Genomic DNA, 14,944 nt, shown 5'->3' on the forward strand with positions numbered 1-14,944 from the left:
CAACTGCTCAACCCTTGAGCTTTTTGTCAGGGTATGACTGCTTGTAGAGTAGATAGTACTTTGTCCCGAGCTTGAGGGGCTGCCCTGTTGTTTTCAGAGCTTTTTCTACATAGCAAGTGCTGCCACACCAGTGTTCCTCCTCCCCCAAGAACCTCCAACCTGGACCACAACTCAGATCTGAGCAGGCTCTGCACTCCCGCTGGGATCCGCCACTTAATTCCTCCCATCAGGTGGGCCTGGGCTCGGAAGCAACTGCACCTGTAGTTCCTCAGAGCTGCACCACTCCACTACCCCCAGGGTGGTGACTGAATCACAAACTCCTTTCACTCTGTCCCCCAAGTTTTTTGCCACTAACCTTCTCTGTTGTCTTTGCCGCTTGTGGGTTGAGAAGTCTGATAACTGCCACAGCTCACTGATTCAGGGGGCTAGGGTCTGTTCTGCCTGGCTCCTGGTCTGTTTGGTCCGGGTGCAGCTCATGCTGGGGTCTGGTCTACTCTGCTCCCAGCTCCATGCTATAGACCTTACCCAGCGACCATCCAGGCTGTCCTGAGCTGGATCCCTGCTTCCCTCTGCTATTTCATGGGTTCTGCAGTTCTAGAATTTGTTCAGAGCCATTTTTATAGGTGTTGGGAGGGTACTGGGAAAGAGCTTTAGTCACGTCCCTGCTTTCCAGCTGCCATCTTTGCTCTGCCCCCCCCCCCCGCATTCTGTTTTTTAAGAGCTGTTTTCTTCAGTCAATTTTTGTGCTTTCATTTTGAAGCTATTGACATTTTTTCATCATTCTCTTGCACAATTCTCATTTCTTTTCCCAATTTTTCTTTTACCTCTCTTACTTGATTTTTAAAATCCTTTTTTGAGCTCTTCCAAGAGGATTTTTTCTCTTTGAGACCAATTCATATTCCCCTTTGAGGCTTTGCATGTAGGCATTTTGACATTGTTGTCCTCTCCTGAGTTTGTTTTGATCTTCTCTGTCATAATTGTAGCTTCCCATGTTTGGGGTTCTCTCTCTCTCTCTCTCTCTCTCTCTCTCTCTCTGTCTCTCTCTCTCTCTCTCTCTCTCTCCCCCTCTCTCTCTCTCTCTCTCTCTTCATTTTTAAAAGTAGAGCTCTGTTCCAGGGATACAGGTAGCACTCTCCCAAGCTTCTTGTACTGGGGACCAGAGACCTGGTCACTGGCTTTCTGCACTGAGTCCTCTGGGATTGGTGGCTTGCCCACTGCACTAGGGAGGCCCAGCCTAATCACACCTGTTTTGCCCTGCATTCTGAGACTGGCAGTTTTCCTTCTGTGCTGGTGTCCCAGGCCTCTTAACTGGCCTGTTGTGTCACTAACCTGTTCAGCTAGAACTGCAGAGCCTCAGTTGCTGATTTGTGCTATGGCTAAGAGCCTACTGCTTGCTTACCCAGACATCACCTGAGCTTGTCTGTGCTCCCCCTTTACCAAGTGAGACAGACCTTTCCTGAAGTCCTCCTAAGTTTACTTGGGCTGGAAAATTATTTCGCCCCCTCTTTTTTGTGGATTCTGCTGCTCCAAAATTCTTTCAGAGATTTTATTTAAGGTTGTTTCTGAGGGAAACTAGGGGTAGCGCAGGCAACTTCCTGACTTATCTTTTCCATTTTGGCTTTGTTCTGGTCTGTGTTTTCTTTCACAAGATGGATATCTGTTTTGCTTGACTATGATTTGTATAACCTATAACAAATTGCTTGTTTTCTCAATGGGGTGAGGAGAGAAAGGGAAGGAGAGAATGTTGAACTTAACTTAAAAATGAATGTTAAAATTTATTTTATATGTAACTGAGGAAAAATAATATAATGATTAAAAATAAAATGCTTCACATAGCTAATAATTCAAGTAATGCAAATTAAAATAGCTCTGAAGTACCACCTCATACCTACCCAAATAGGCTGACACGACAGAGAAGGAAGAAGACAAATGTTGGATGTGATGTGGGAAAAGCTTTGAACTGGTCTTACCACTCTGAAGAACAATTTGGAACTATGCCTACAGTTCTTTAGGACTTTGTATAGTCTTTAACCCAGAAATACTCTTACTAAGTCTGTATCTCAAAGAGATTAAAGAAAAAAAAGGACTTATATGTTCAAAAAATATTTATAGCCATTCTTTTTGTGATGGTAAAGAATTGGATATCGAGGGGATGCCCATCAATCCATAAACGGATGAGCAAATTGTGGTACATGGTTGTTATTGAATATTATTGTGCTATTAGAATTGATGAGGGTGATGGCTTCAGGAAAACCTAGAGATATTAAAATGAGCTTGTTCAAAGTTAAGTGATCATAACTGACAGCAATATTGTAACAATAGTCAAATGAAAAATTCAGCTACTCTGATCAATTCAACGATCCATGACAATATCACAGGACTTGTGATGAAAAATATTATATACCTCTAGAGAGAGAACTGATGAACTCTGACTATGAACTGAAGAATTTTTTTCACTTTTATTTCCTCTTTTCTTTTTTTTTGGTAACATGGCTAATAAGAAAATATTTTGCATAAATTCATATGCATAATGGGTATCATTTCTAACTTCTAAATGTTTCAGTGAAAGGGTAGAAAATGAAAAAGAATTTGGAACTGAAAGTAGAAACCAAAATCAATAATAATGAAGAATAATTTGATACATTTTTATAAAGAAAGCCAGAACCGAAGGGATTTTTTTTTCTCAAACACCACAAACATCAGAAACGCAGGAGGCATGAAAAAATGCATTAATCAAGGACAGCAAAAGAAAGTGAATGACAACAAAAAGTTCAGTAAGAAACTTTTTTCTAAATGTACATAAAGGTTCAAGTTTGATGGCAGAAATCTGGTAGAATTAACAGCGAAGGGGCAGACAGCAGGCATTATGGACAAAATCTGTTGACAACTTGCCTATAGGTGAATGTTTCTTTTGTTGGACTACATTACAAAAAGATGACATACATAGAATGGTGGAAGAGGAGCAAGGGGTTGGAGAGAAGTGATTGATGGGTCATGGTCTCATCTAGGGTTAGCAATGAGGGAAAGGTGACCTCATGGGTTTCACAAAGAGAAGAGCTTAAATGGAAGTGGGTGAGGAGGATGGGTGGGGGTATTGAAAGGAAGAAAGATAAAAGCAGGAAAGAAAAGTGAACTAATAAATCTCTAAAGGCATAAAAGTAATAAATGAGAAAAGGGAGTAAGAGGCAAAAGGAAGAGAACCTTTGGAAACAGGACCACCAGAAAAATACTAAAGTAAGTGAAAAATAAATTTGGATAATCATGAAGGTTTATTCTTTTATCTTCATCATCATATAGTGCTATGGAAACATTAGTTCTTTCATCTAGGAGAAAGATGAAAATAGTCTGAGTTAAAATTCTGTCTATTATTTCTAAGTTGCGTGGCCTTGAGTTAATTGATTACCCTCACTAATCTTCAGTTTTCTGATAAATAAAATGAGGATAAGAAAATTGCTTCTTCCTTCCCCTAAACGTTACTGTATCAAGGGGAAAAAGGCACACAAAATGATTTGTGGACATAAAGAGTGGCACCTCAGGGAATCTTATGTTTGTAATTTCATTTCTGGGGATGCCATATGAAGGGATACCTGTTATAAGTACTTACTCTTTAAAAGTTAGTGGAAAATAGGCTTTGATAGAATCCTGTATGACAACTATGTGACCTAGATGAAGATCCTCAATGGAGACTGAGAAAGAGTATCTAATCTAAAGGAGAAAAACTATGAAAGACTGGTACCCTAAAAACTTGAGATTGTTCATTATAATGTAAACATTTTGTTAGAATTCATTATATTCATTTTAAATATGCACAAAGATTCAAGCCCAAAAGATGCATATTTTATGAATTTCTGTTATTATTAATTTTAGTGTGATTTAGATGACTCCCAGTGTAAAAATTCTCATCACTCTTGCAAATCACCAACTCACCTGTGATTCACAGGACCATGGTATCACACGGACTTTAGAAATTATCTAGTGCAACCCATATTTTAGAGAATGAGGAAAGCAAGGATAGGACAGATTTAATGACTTACTCAAGATCACATGGGTCCAAAGTAAAATTCAGCTTCCCCTAATTTATAGATTCAACACACTTTCCCCTGTACCAAGCTACCTTTTGATGAGAGCACGCTGCATTGCTTTTGGAAATTTGTTTTTCTTTTTCTATTTATGGTGGGAGGAAGGGAAATTAGATATCTTGGGGTGGAGTGTAGCTTTATCTTATTTTATTTTACTACAGAGGTAGAGGCTGTTACAGATGTTATATGTGGCATTCACATTTGATTAAGGACATTCTATTATTAGTTTTACTCAGCTATTTGACTTTGTTATAAGAGACCTTCCACAAAGTGGGAATAATCTTCAAGTATTTGTAAAGTAAAAAGAAATTATATTGTTTTTAAAAAGAAAAGAAATGTTTACTGTCAATCAGACCAGAGCTGAGCTCTAACCTGGAAATGGCCAGAGGCAAATAGAGCAGGCTAGAGATAGGAGAGGGAAGACACAAACAGAACTTTAATTTCAAAGTGAGGGTGGGGAAACAAACAAACAAACAAAAAACTTTCAAGCAAGGACACATGTGTGGGGAGATCTCAATGGTTAATACCTAAGACTGCACAGTGAGCTGTAGCCATGACAATGAAGGAAAAAAGAAACAAAGTGACAAATTTGATTCATAGCAGTGCCTTATGGCTAGATCATGGATACAGTAGGTTCTTGTCTGAGCTCAGAGAACACTGGTGCTAGGAAACAATTCTGGGATTTTGCTATGGCTGAGATCATCCAAAGGGTGAGAACATTCATAGGGCAAAGGATTGTTGTGATGCCTAGCTTAGGAGACAGTTTGCTTGCTGAGCTTTAGCTCTCCGAAACAGGGTTTCTCCAACTACCTTGACAATACCATACAGCAATTAGCCTATGACCTCTTTGAAAGCAATGATCGTGGCACTGGTGGTGGTTGTTGTTGTTGTTGTTGTTCCTCTTCTCTTTTTTCTTTTTTTCTTTCTTCTTCTTTCTTTCCTTCTTTCTTTCTTTTCTTTGTATCCATAGTGTTTAACATCCCATTATGTACAGTATTACAGGCTAAGTTATTTTATGAGATTTGGGGAAAATACTAGGGGAATATCAATGGTCAGATTTAAATAGATAATTAATGTCCAGCAAGACATAAATCTCAAGACACGTTGATTTTTCTTTTGCTACTGAGATAGCCTATGTTTCAATTTCTAGAATATGTCATTGTGAATGTAGATAGAAATTCTCCTAAGAGTTACAGAATAGTAATGGAAAATTTAGCTTCACCAGATGTAAGGATCTAACAAAAAATAGAGAATGTGACATGCATTTTACATTATAGCTAAAGTATGGAAAACACTGATCATGCTCTGTTAGCTATTATTTGTTGCCCATAGATATAAGTATTATATATGTTTGTTTTCCATGTGATGATTGGTTTCCGACTTATGATCTAGCTTCTTGTCAGAATATTTCTCCAAATTATCATAAGGGGGTTATATTTATTCAAAAACTAGTTGTCTTCTCTATGTCACAAATTCAAATTTTGGCAAACAATCTAAAAAATGTCAATTTGGTAACGGTCACTTCTAAATGAAATATTTCTGATCTCCTTGATTTGAAAGTTACCTTCACTCAGGCTGATCACATATCCTGTTCTACACAACTATATTTTTAAATAGAATATGTAATGAAATAATATCATTATCTAAAAGTAAAAAAAAAGGTGACATCATGAAAGACAGTTTTAAATTACTCAGATATAGAAGAAAAGTATCATATCATTACTTTATCTTGAACACTGAGACTTCTAAGGCAACAAAATACATTTTCTAAACAGGATTAAATACTGGTGACTTCTTAGGTATAGTTGATGAAAGTAAAGAAATGGAAAGGTTTCCTCAGGGAAAAAGAAAACAGTATGTTAGTTTGAAAAGGCATTTAACAGGTCATAAGCCAAAACATTTTTTCCCCTCAGCATGAAAGCCATTATAATTTTAAAACTATATTTAAAATCCTCACACAAGATTGTGTTGGCATCTAATGTAATTTGTGAAGATGAAATGAGATAAAAATATGTAAAATACACATTAGCACACTAGGAAAATGATAATGCATTTCAGCAAGTATGTATTAACCATCTGCTACATGGCAGGTACTGTAGTAGGATTTGTATACAAAAAGATAGAAATGAAATAGTTTAAAGAAGAATTTGGTTTGGGGAAAATTATGAATTGTTATGACACGATAAATTTCTGATACTCAGGACACATTCAGATGTAAATGACCAGGTGGAAAGGACACGGAAGACAGAATTCCATAAATATCTTCACAAAAGTAGAGGTATTGAGTTAAAATATTGATAATTTCTTTAAATTTAAATTTATTTATTTATTCTTAATTTACAACATTGAGTTCTACTAGCTTTTAAATTCTAATTTTCTCCCTCTCTCTCCATTCTCCCCCCGCCCCCAAGGTGGCATGCAATCTGATATAGGCTTTACATATACACATTCATAATAAACATATTTTCACCTTAGTTATGTTGCAAAGAATCATAACCAATGGAATGAACCATGAGAAAGAATAAACAAAACAACAAAAAAGAGAGAGGGCAAACAGTATGCTTTGATCTGCATTCAGACTCCATCATTCTTTCTTTGGATGTGGACAGCATTTTCCATCATGAGCCTTTTGGCATTGTCTTAGAATCTTGTATTACTAAGAAGAGCCAAATCTATCAAAGTTAGCCATCACTCAATGTGGCTGTAACTGTGTACAATGTTCTCTTGATTCTGCTCCTCTCACTCAGCATCAATTCATATAAGTCTTTCCAGGTTTTTTGGAAGTGCTCCTGTTCATCATTTCTTATAGAACAACAGTATTCCATTACATTCATATACCACAACTTGTTCAATCATTCCCCAATTGATGGGCATCCACTAAATTTCCAGTTCTTTGCCACCACAAAACTGCTGCTATAAATATTTTTTTTTACATGTGGGTTTTTCCCATTTGTATGATCTCCTTGGGACACAGCTCCAGAAGTGGTATGCTGGGTCAAAGTGTATGCATGTTTTTATAGCCCTTTCAGCATAGTTTCAAACTGATCTCTAAAACATTTGGTTAATTTCACAACTGAACCAAAAATACATTAACGTTCCAATTTTCCCACATCTTCTCTTTATATTTTTTCTATTTTGTCATGTTAGCCAATCTGACAGGAGAGATGTGGTATGCAAGAGTTTTTTTGATTTGCATTTCTCTAACCCAAAGCAATTTACAGCATTTTTTTCATATAACTATATACCAAATTTCTTCTTCTGAGAATTTCCTGTTCATACCCTTCCAGCATTTATCAATTGGGGATTGACTTGCATTCTTAGAAATTTGACACAGTTCTCTCTATATTTTAGAAATGAGGCCTTTATCAGAGACACTAGTTGTAAATATTCTTTCCCATTTTTCTGTTTCCCTCCTCATTTTGGTTTCATTGGCTTTATTTGGACAAAAACATTTCAATTTAATGCAATCAAAATTACCCATTTTGCATTTTATAATGTTCCCTATCTCGTGTTTGGAAATAAATTCTTCCCTTCTTCATAAATCTGACAGGCAAACTATTCTTTCCCAGTTTGCTTATAGTATCAGCATTTATACATAAATTGTATACCCATTTTTACTTTATTTTGGCATACAGTGTAAGATATTGGTCTATGCCCAGTTTCTGCAACACTGTTTTCCAGTTTTCCAACAGTTTTTGTCAAATAGCAAGTTCTCATCGCAGAAAATAAGGTCTTTGTTTTTATCAAATAGTAGATTACTATCACTACTGACTACTGTGTCCTGTGTACCTAACCTATTCCACTGATACACCACTCTGTTTCTTAGACAGTGCCAAGTAGTTTTAATGATTGCTGCTTTATAATGCAATTTATCATCTGGTGTGCCTAGGCCACCTTCCCTAGTATTTCTTTTCATTAATTCCCTTGATATTCTGGACCTTTTGTCTTTACACATGAACTTTATTATTATTTTTTCTAGTTCTATAAAATAATTTTGGTAGTTTTACTGGTATGACACTGAATAAGTAAATTAATATAGGTAGAATTATCATTTTGGTTTACTGGGGGGGCGGAGCCAAGATGGCAGCTGCTAAGCAGGGACTAGAGTGAGCTCTGTACCCGAGACCCTCCAAAAAACTATAAAAAATGGCTCTGAACCAATTCTAGAACGGCAGAACCCACAGAACAGCAGAGGGAAGCAGGGCTCCAGCCCAGGACAGCCTGGATGGTCTCTGGGTGAAGTTTATTCCACACGGAGCTGGGAGCTGGGAACAGAGTGGAGCAGAGCCCAGCCTGAGCGGCGTGGACCATCCAGACCAGAAGCCGGGCAGAGAGGGCCCTAGCACCCTGAATATGTGAGCTGTGGCAGTTACCAGATCCCTCGACCCACAAACACCAAAGACTGCGGAGAATGTTAGTGGGAAAAGCTGCGGGAGTGGAAGGAGTTCCTGGTTCGGGTTCCAGCCCCGGGGGCAGCGGAGGTGGGGCAGCTACAGCTGTTGTTACTTCCCGCTCCAGGCCCACCTGGTGGGACGAATTAAGTGGCGGATAAGAGCAGGAGTGCAACACCCTGCTGAAGATCTAAGCCCAGTCTGGACTGAGGGTTCTTGGGGAAGGAGTAGTGCGGGTCTGACAGAGCTGGCACCTACCCCCAAATGTGGAAGATAGAACTCCTTAGTCTACAAGCAGTCATACCCCACTGAAAAACTCAAGGGTCAAGTTAGTTGGTTGGGAATATGGCCAGGCAGCGAAAACGCGCCCAGATTCAGTCTCAGACTTTGCATTCTTTCTTTGGTGACAAAGAAGACCAAAACATAGAGCCTAAAAGAGACAACAAAGTCATAGAGCCTACACCAAAAGCCTCCAAAAAAACATGAACTGGCCCCAGGCCATAGAAGAACTCAAAAAGGATTTGGAAAAGCAAGTTAGAGAAGTAGACGAAAAATTGGGAAGAGAAATGAGAAGGTTGCGAGAAAACCATGAAAAACAAGTCAATGACTTGCTAAAGGAGACCCAAAAAAATACTGAAAAATACACTGAAGAAAACAACACCTTAAAAAACAGATTAACTCAAATGGTAAAAGAGCTCCAAAAAGCCAATGAGGAGAAGAATGCCTTGAAAGGCAGAATTAGCCAAATGGAAAAGGAGGTCCAAAAGACCACTGAAGAAAATACTACTTTAAAAATTAGATTGGAACAAGTGGAAGCTAGTGACTTTATGAGAAATTAGGATATTATAAAACAGAACCAAAGGAATGAAAAAATGGAAGACAATGTGAAATATCTCCTTGGAAAAACCACTGACCTGGAAAACAGATCCAGGAGAGATAATTTAAAAATTATTGGACTACCTGAAAGCCATGATCAAAAAAAGAGCCTAGATACCATCTTTCAAGAAATTATCAAGGAGAACTGCCCTGATATTCTAGAGCCACAGGGCAAAATAGAAATTGAAAGAATCCATCGATCGCCTCCTCAAATAGATCCCAAAAAGAAATCTCCTAGGAATATTGTTGCCAAATTTCAGAGCTCCCAGATCAAGGAGAAAATACTGCAAGCAGCCAGAAAGAAACAATTTGAGTATTGTGGAAACCCAATCAGAATAACCCAAGATCTGGCAGCTTCTATATTAAGAGATCGAAGGGCTTGGAATGCGATATACTGGAGGTCAATGGAGCTAGGATTAAAACCTAGAATCACCTACCCAGCAAAACTGAGTATCATTTTCCAAGGCAAAATATGGATTTTCAGTAAACTAGAGGACTTTCAAGCTTTGTCAGTGAAAAGACCAGAACTGAATAGAAAATTTGACTTTCAAACACAAGAATCAAGAGAAGCATGAAAAGGTAATCAAGAAACGGAAATTGCAAGGGACTTACTAAAGTTGAACTGTTTTGTTTACATTCCTACATGGAAAGATGATGTGTATGATTCATGAGACCTCAGTATTAGGGTAGTTGAAGGTAATATGCATATAAATATATATATATATATATACATATGTTTATGTGTATATATATATATAAGTGAATGTGTATGTATGTATATATCTATGTGTATATGTATGTATGTGTATGTATCTGTATATATATATATGTGTGTTTTTATATGTATATATATATATATATATATATGTAAAAGAGAGAGAGCAGACACAGGGTGAGTTGAAGATGAAGGGAAGATATCTAAAAGAAATAAAATGAAATTAAGGGATGAGAGAGCAACATACTGAGAGAGAGAGATAGGGGGAGAGAGAATGGTGTGGATAATCTCGCATAAAGGTGGCAAGAGGAAGCAGTTCTGTGGGAGGAGGGGAGAGGGTAGGTGAGGGGGAAATGAGTGAACCTTGCTCTCATCAGATTGGGCCTGAGGGGGAATACCATACATACTCAGTTGGGTATCTTACCCCACAGGAAAGAAGAGGGAGGAAGATAAAAAAAAATAAAAGGGGGGGGATGATGGAGGGGAGGGCAGACGGGGGTGGAGGTAATCAAAACAAACACTTTGGAAAGGGGACAGGGTCAAGGGAGAAAATTCAATAAAGCGGGATGGGTTGGGAAGGAGCAAAATGTAGTTAGCCTTTCACAACATGAGTATTGTGGAAGGGTTATACATAATGATACATGTGTGGCCTAGGTTGAATTGCTCGACTTCTTAGGGAGGGTGGGTGGGAAGGGAAGAGGGGAGAGAATTTGGAACTCAAAGTTTTAAAATCAGATGTTCAAAAACAAAAAAAGTTTTTGCATGCAACTAAAAAATAAGATACACAGGCAATGGGGTGTAGAAATTTATCTTGCCCTACAAGAAAGGAAGGGAAAAGGGGATGGGAGGCGAGTGCAGTCATAGAAGGGAGGGCTGACTGGGGAACAGGGCAACCAGAATATAAGCCATCTTGGAGTGGGGGGGAGGGTAGAAATGGGGAGAAAATTTGTAATTCAAACTGTTGTGAAAATCAATGCTGACAACCAAATATGTTAAATAAATAAATTTAAATTAAAAAAAAACAAAAAAAAAGAATTATCATTTTTATTATATTAGTTCAGCCTACCCATGAGCAACATGTTTTTCCAATTATTTAGATCTTACTTTACTTTTGTGAAAAGTGTTTTGTAATTTTGTTTATAGAGTTCCTGGGTTTGTTTTGTCAGGTAGAGTCCTCAATATTTTATAATGTCTACAGTGACTTTAAATGGAATTTCTCCTTCTATCTGTTGCTTTTGGGCTTTGTTCACAATATGTAGAAATTTTGAGGATTTATGTGAGTTTATTTTATATCCTGTTAACTTTGCTAATGTTATTTATTATTTTAAGTAGTTTTTTCACTTGATTCTCTAGGATTATCTAAGTATATCACCATATCATCTGCAAAGAGTGATGGCTTTGTTTCTTTTTTTCCTATTCTAATTCCTTCAATTGCTTTTCCTTCTCTTATTGCTAAAGCTAACATTTCTAGAACAATATTGAATAGCAGGGGTGATAATGGACATCCTTGTTTCACCCCTGATCTTATCGGAAATGCCTCTAGCTTATCCCCATTCTATATAATATTTATTGATGGTTTTTTGTAGATACTACTTATCATTTTAAGGAAGACTCCATTTATTCCTATGTTCCCTGATGTTTTTAAAAGGAATGGGTGGTGTATTTTGTCAAAAGCTTTTTCCACCTCTATTGAGATAATCATATGGCTTCTGTTAATTTTGTTGCTGATATCATCAATTATGCTGATAAATTTCCTAATATTGACTAGCCCTACATTTCTGGAATAAATCCTTCCTTGTTACAGCACATTATTCTCAGGGTAAGTTGCTGTAATCTTTTTGCTAATATTTTATTTAATTTTTTGCATCTATATTCATTAGGGGTATTGGTCTATAATTTTATTTCTCTCTTTTGACACTTTCTGGTTTAGGTATAATTACCATATTTGTATCCTAAAAAGAATGTGGCAGGACTCCACCCATTTTCCGAAATAGTCTATAAAGGAACAGAATTAATTGTTCTTTAAATGTTTGATAGAATTCGCTTGTAAGTTCATCTGGCCCTGGTGATTTTTTCCTAGGGAGATCATTGATGGCTTGTTCAATTTCTTTTTCTGAGATGGAGTTATTTAGGTATATTATTTCATCTTTGCTAATCTGACTATATTTTTCTAAATATTCATCCATTTCACTAAGAGTGTCAAATTTATGTGCATGCAGTTAGGCAAAATAGTTCCTCATTATTATTTTAATTCCCTCTTCAGTGGTGGTGAATTCGCCCTTTTCATTTTTGATACTGATAATTTGGTTGTCTTCTTTTTCTAATCAAATTAACCAAAGATTTATCTATATTTTCTTCAATAGCTTTGTAATTTCAATTTTATTAATTTCTCTTTTGTATTTCAGTATTTCTAATTTGGTATTTAATTAGGGATTTTTAATTTGTTCTTTTTCTAACTTTTTTAGTTGCATGCCCAATGCATTTATCTCCTCTTTTTTCTATTTTATTCATGTAAGCATTCAGAGATATAAAACTTCCCCTAAGAACTGCTTTTGCTGCATCCTATAAGTTTTGGTATGTTGCCTCATTATTGTCATTCCCTTTGATGAAATTATTGATTGTTTCTCTGACTTGTTGTTTTGCCCACTCATTCTTTAGGGTTACATTATTTAGTTTCCATTCACTTTTAGTTTATCTTTCCATGATTCTTTATTACAAATAATTTTTATTGCATCATGACCTAAAAAGGATGCCTTTAATATTTCTGCCTTTCTGCATTGGATTGTGAAGTTTTATGCCCCAATACATGGTCAATTTTTGTGTAGGTGCCATGTACTGCCAAGACCTTTCTATCCCTATTCAACTATCTCCAGAGGTCTACCATATCTAACTTTTGAAAAATTCTGTTCACCTCCTTACCTTCTTTCTCGTTACATTTCTCTAGTTCAGAGAGTGGGAAGTTGAGTTCCCCCACTAGTATACTTTTGCTGTCAATTTCTTCCTGTAACGCCCTTAACTTCTCTTCTAAGAATCTGGATGCTATTCCACTTGGTGCATGTATGTTTATTAATGATATTGCTTCATTGTCTATGGTGCCTTTTAGTAGGATATAGTTTCCTTCCCTATCTCTTTTAATTAGATCTATTTTTGATTTTGCTTTCTCTGAGATCAGAATTGCTACATTTTTTTTTCTTTCTAAAAAAATTTATTTTGGGTATTAATTTAAGAAAAGGGGGCAGGAGGGAGGGAAGAAGGGAAGAGGGGATGGGCTCTGTGGGGCTATGTGGGCATGCCCTCCTCATCCTCTCTCCGCATCTGCTCCATCAGCTGTTGCCGCTCTGCTGCCTGACACATGCGCATCATGACAAGGCTCTCATAGTCCCTCTCTGACAGCACAGAACCCTGTGACAGTTCTGAGTGGCTGGTACCATCGCTGCTCACTGCTTCCTGTGGCTGACCCTCCAGCCACGAGATCTTCAGAGGGTTATTGACGAGGCCCACCTCATTCTTGACAGCCAGTACTGCAGCCTTGACAGAAGCAAATTCCACCACAGCACTCCCTGTCTTCTTACTGGAGATGACCAGGTTGAGCACTTCACCATACTTCTGCAGAATCCTCAAGAGGACATCCTTGGAGTAACCACCTTTGGTCTCGTCCTCTTTTTTGCACTTCCATTTTAGCTTCAGTTTAGGTGTTCCTTTGCCTTCAGGATTTTCTGTCTTTCCTCTTAATCTCTGTTCCTGATCTTGGCGTATCTGCTCCTGGATCACTCTCTGTTGTTCTTCCAGCTTCTGGGAGCCTTCTTCTCCTAGGCACGCGATCTCTTGCTCTAATGTCCTGGTGCTTCGATTGTCTTCCTCTACCTCACTCCCTTGGGCCTGGGCTTGCTTCTCCCGGACCTCAAGATGAAGCTTCACTTTCTCCCTTCTCTCATCAAGTTTCTGAGTCCTCTCAGCCGCCTGCTTCTTGGCTTTCCTGACTTGGTCATATGCCGCCTGGGCTGCAGCATCCATCAACACTTCCAAGGCCTGGGAGAGTTGGTGGAAGAGCTCAGCTGCTTGTGGATTATCTGGATTTTTGTCTGGATGGCAAGTGAGGGCCTTTTGTCGGTATGCTTTCTTCACCTCCTCGTTGGCCGCCTTCTCCCCGACTCCCAGGAGTGCGTACAGGTCCACTTGCAACAACTCCTGGGTCACCACCATGGTCCCGACCCCCGAAACTGGCGTCTTCCTGCTTTTCATGCTTCTCTTGATTCTTGTGTTTGAAAGTCAAATTTTCTATTCAGTTCTGGTCTTTTCACTGACAAAGCTTGAAAGTCCTCTATTTTATTGAAAATCCATATTTTGCCTTGGAACATGATACTCAGTTTTGCTGGGTAGGTGATTCTAGGTTTTAATCCTAGCTCCATTGACCTCCGGAATATCGCATTCCAAGCCCTTCGATCTCTTAATGTAGAAGCTGCCAGATCTTGGGTTATTCTGATTGGGTTTCTACAATACTCAAATTGTTTCTTTCTGGCTGTTTGCAGTATTTTCTCCTTGATCTGGGAGCTCTGGAATTTGGTGACAATATTCCTAGGAGATTTATTTTTGGGATCTATTTGAGGAGGTGATCGATGGATTCTTTCAATTTCTATTTTGCCCTGTGGCTCTAGAATATCAGGGCAGTTCTCCTTGATAATTTCTTGAAAGATGGTATCTAGGCTCTTTTATTGATCATGGCTTTCAGGTAGTCCAATAATTTTTAAATTCTCTCTCCTGGATCTATTTTCCAGGTCAGTGGTTTTTCCAAGGAGATAGTTCACATTGTCTTCCATTTTTTCATTCCTTTGGTTCTGTTTTATAATATCCTGATTTCTCATCAAGTCACTAGCTTCCACTTG

The 14,944-nt window shown here is 38.0% G+C and overlaps 1 protein-coding gene across 1 annotated transcript; it reads right to left on the reverse strand.

The window, feature by feature from the left end:
• Positions 1–13,279: 13,279 nt before the first annotated feature.
• On the reverse strand, positions 13,280–14,264 carry LOC118854233 (dnaJ homolog subfamily C member 17-like). Its single transcript, XM_036764616.1, has one exon. The coding sequence runs from the start codon at positions 14,262–14,264 to the stop codon at positions 13,341–13,343; it is 924 nt and encodes a 307-aa protein (XP_036620511.1). The 3' UTR covers positions 13,280–13,340.
• Between the last annotated feature and the right edge of the window lie 680 nt (positions 14,265–14,944).

Source organism: Trichosurus vulpecula, chromosome 1, assembly GCF_011100635.1.
Source record: "Trichosurus vulpecula isolate mTriVul1 chromosome 1, mTriVul1.pri, whole genome shotgun sequence".
In the NCBI taxonomy this organism is placed as follows: domain Eukaryota; kingdom Metazoa; phylum Chordata; class Mammalia; order Diprotodontia; family Phalangeridae; genus Trichosurus; species Trichosurus vulpecula.

Bases quoted from the DNA above. Each gene is read 5' to 3' on its own strand.
- LOC118854233 (XM_036764616.1), bottom strand. From the start codon at position 14,264: ATGGTGGTGACCCAGGAGTTGTTGCAAGTGGACCTGTACGCACTCCTG.